Source organism: Lycium ferocissimum, chromosome 2 (genome assembly GCF_029784015.1).
Source record: "Lycium ferocissimum isolate CSIRO_LF1 chromosome 2, AGI_CSIRO_Lferr_CH_V1, whole genome shotgun sequence".
In the NCBI taxonomy this organism is placed as follows: Eukaryota; Viridiplantae; Streptophyta; class Magnoliopsida; order Solanales; family Solanaceae; genus Lycium; species Lycium ferocissimum.
In genome coordinates this window covers 9,342,791-9,346,581 of record NC_081343.1, presented here as the reverse complement: position 1 = coordinate 9,346,581, position 3,791 = coordinate 9,342,791, and the positions used below count along the sequence as shown (strand labels likewise).

Genomic DNA, 3,791 nt, shown 5'->3' with positions numbered 1-3,791 from the left:
CAGGGGAGATGCAAGCAGTATATAGGATAGGACGACCAATTGCATTAGAGAAGCAGCTAGAGAAGTTCTGGGAGTCTTAAGAGGTCGTCGTGGTAGGCACCGAGGGGATTGGTGGTGGAATGGGGAAGTCCAAGGTAAAGTGGAAGAAAATAAGTAGGCATATGTGAAGTTGGTAGACAGCAAGGATGACGAAGAGAAGCGGACGAATAGGGAAAAATATAAGATGGCGAGAAAGAAGGCGAAGTTGGCAGTGTCGACAGCGAAAACGGCCGCTTTTGAACGCCTTTATGCTGAACTAGAGGACAGAGGTGGGGATAAGAAGTTGTTCAGGCTTGCCAAGGCGAGAGAGAGGAAGGCACGTGACTTGGATCAAGTGAAATGCATTAAGGACGAGGATGGCAAAGTGTTGGTGGAGGAAGCTCTCATTAGACGGAGATGGTAGTCATACTTCTATAAACTCTTGAACGAAGAAGGGGATAGAGACATTGTGTTGGGAGATTTGGAGTACTCTGAGAGGCATCGCGATTGTGAATATTGTAGGAGTATAAGGGTCGATGAGGTTAAGGGTGTTGTTCGTAGGATGTGCAGGGGAAGAGCGACCGGACCTGACGAGATTCCTGGGGAATTTTGGAAGAGTGCAGGCAGGGCAGGCTTGGAGTGGCTGACTGGGTTGTTTAATGTTATTTTCAAGACAGTAAAGATGCCCGAAGATGGAGGTGGAGTACAATGATTCCTTTGTACAAGAATAAGGGTGACATTCAAAGCTACAACAACTATAGATGTATCAAGATGCTAAGCCACACTATGAAAGTGTGGGAAAGGGTGATAGAGATGAGAGTGAGGAGAGGCGTGTCTATTTCAGAGAATCAGTAGAATTCATGCCGGGGCGTTCTACTACTGAATCCATTCATCTTGTCAGGAAATTGGTGGGCTTGATATAGGGAGCGGAAGAGGGACTTGCACATGGTATTCATCGACCTAGAGAAAGCTTACGATAAAGTGCCAAGTGAGGTTCTGTAGAGATGCTTAGAGGCTAAAGGTGTGGCTGACATTAGAGCAATCAAGGACATATATGATGGATCCAAGACCAAGGTGAAGACTATAGGAGGAGACTCGGAGTACTTTCCAGTTCTGATAGGTTTGCATCAGGGATCAGCTCTTAGCCCATTTTTATTTGCCTTGGTGATGGATGGATTGACGCGACAAATTGAAGGTGAGGTGTCATGGTGTATGTTGTTCGCAGATGATATAGACTTGATTAACGAGACTCATAGCGGAGTTAACTCTAAGCTAGAGGATTGGAGACAGATGTTAGAGTCTAAAGCATTCAAGTTGAGTAGGACCAAGACAGAGTACTTGGAGTGCAGGTTCAGTGGCGTACCTCAAGAGGCTGACGTGAAAGTGAAGCTTGGAACCCAGGTCATTCAAAAGAAAGGAAGTTTCAAGTATCTTGGGTCTATTTTATAACGAAATGGGGATATTAACGATGATGTCACACATCGTATTGGTGCAGGATGGTTGAAATGGAGGCTCGCTTTCGAAGTCTTTGTGTGATAAGAAAGTGTCACAAAAAATTAAGGGCAAGAAACCTCCTACTACTAATGGCTCTGCTAAGAAGGACGAGTCAAGTGACGATTCTAGTTCAGATGATGATAGCAGCTCGGAGGAAGATGATCCTGCAGCCAAGAAACCTCCTACTACTAATGGCTCTGCTAAGAAGGACAATTCTAGTTCAGATGATGATAGCAGCTCGGAGGATGATGATGTTGTTAAGAAGGCAGCCCCTACTGCTGCTCCTAAGAAGACCCCTGCTTCTGCCTCTAAAAAAGAAGATTCTAGCGATGATTCCAGCGATGACTCCAGTTCAGATGATGATGTAAGGACACCATTTTCTTTATGTTACTCTATTTGATATATGCAAATATGGTCCTTTTACAACTGACTTGATGATATTGATGCCATATAAATAATTTAATAGTGTTGTTCTTTTGGTAATATAGTTATCGTGTTTGACAGGAACCTCCCTCTAAGGCAGTTGCTCAACCTAAAAAAGCTCCACAAGCCGTGAAGAAGGCTAGCGACAGCTCTGAAGAATCTGATGATTCCAATGACGATTCTGATTCTGATGCAGACAAGGTTTGACCACTTGATATTTGTTGTGTTATTTGTCCTCGTGCTACTTGATATTTGTTGTGTTATTTTCTTCTCGTTGCTGCTTTTTAATCCTTTCCTATTTTATTTCTTCAAGTTTAATAAGTCTTACTTTTCTATATTAGTGCAATAGCCAGCTCATCTCTTTTCTTTTTTAATTAGTTAACTGTTTTGCTATCTACATCCTCTAATATGGTGGCATGAAACATGTGGAGAACTTATTGTTGCGCCAAAAAGAACACTTAAAGAAGCTAAAAAGCTAAAATTCATGTTTGCATTTGTGTTGGTTGGATTAATGAACATCGATCATTTATTGCTTGTGTTACTAGATACGTAGAAGGATGGCCAGTTCACACCGCAGGCCGAAGCCATGGAAGGAGTTCCTCATTGGAATCCTCTATGAAGAATTAGTGATGCATGAGAAAGGCCTCAACCAATTAGACTAGGATGGAATTGTTCGAAAATTATATCATCAAACAGGCAAACAAAGTTGTGTAACCGAAGTGCGGACATTGTGTAAAAAATTTAGAGATGAGACAAAGCAGTTCATGGAACTGTTACAAGTTACTGGTTATGCTTTGAACCCAAATAACAACAAAGTAATTTGTACAGAAAGGTGTGCGAACAAAGTTACCTGGTAAGTTTGTTGAAGCTACTATAATATGTAGTATATTTTTATGGTTAAAAGTTTTTACTCTAATAAATTTATTTTCTTTCACAGATCCATGGTGGTGAGAGAGTGTTAAAAAACGAAGGGCTTCAACATTATTATATGTTGAGGAAGATATTTGGGTGCAAGAATCAGACGACACTGTAGTCTGGGGACAACCAAGTTTTATGGAGGGGTTTTGATGCTGCTAAAAGTTTACGCATTGTTTTGATAAATATGGACAAGATCAGAAATTATTGTTTCTGCGACGCTAACGTAAGGAGAATGTTAATGCTTCGTTTTCTTGAGGCCAGGCTTTGGAGCTGAAAGAGGAGACGGGGAACAAGCAAGTTTTTTGTATAATCATGCACCCCAATCCATGATGTATGTATCAGGTGCCAACCACAAGTAGTAATATAAGTAGGTTAATACCCACAAAGTGTGCATGTTTTTGTCCTTGAAACCAGCAAGCAGTCTGCCATTCTTCTCCCTGTATGATGTTAGTTGGTTAATATAATACTAAGCATCTTTCATCTTTTTAACCCAGAAAAAAAAAACATTAAGAGCCTGATGGGAAAGCCACGAGAGACTTGGTTGGTTGGAAATTGGGTGTAAAGTACTGTAGTTCTTAAATGTGAAAGCATAATCTAACTTTTAAATGGCTATATCTTATTTCTGGTCATCTTTAATCAGACTGTAAGTGATTGTTGTTATTCTCCAAATTGCAATTTTCATTTATGACCTTTTTTGGTCTGCAGATTGTATTCGAAGTTTAAAACTTTGAATAACAGTTTGGAAAGTACTATGGACCGCAGATAGTATTCGAAGTTTAAAACTTTGAATAACAGTTTGGAAAGTACTATGGACCTTAGTATCATGATAGGAAAGTGACGCATTCATGTTATAGGGGAAGATAGAGATCCAATATTTAAAGATATTTACATGTCAAAAGAGGGGAAAAGAATATGCCACTACGACGAATCACAAACGA

At 40.4% G+C, this 3,791-nt stretch overlaps 1 protein-coding gene across 1 annotated transcript; it reads left to right on the top strand.

Moving 5' to 3' along the window:
• Positions 1–779: 779 nt before the first annotated feature.
• LOC132047408 (uncharacterized) lies at positions 780–3,295 on the top strand. Its single transcript, XM_059438455.1, has 7 exons — positions 780–926; positions 1,021–1,138; positions 1,244–1,419; positions 1,580–1,876; positions 2,017–2,136; positions 2,481–2,788; positions 2,873–3,295. The coding sequence occupies exons 1-6, from the start codon at positions 780–782 to the stop codon at positions 2,595–2,597; spliced, it is 975 nt and encodes a 324-aa protein (XP_059294438.1). The 3' UTR covers positions 2,598–2,788; positions 2,873–3,295.
• Positions 3,296–3,791: the final 496 nt, after the last annotated feature.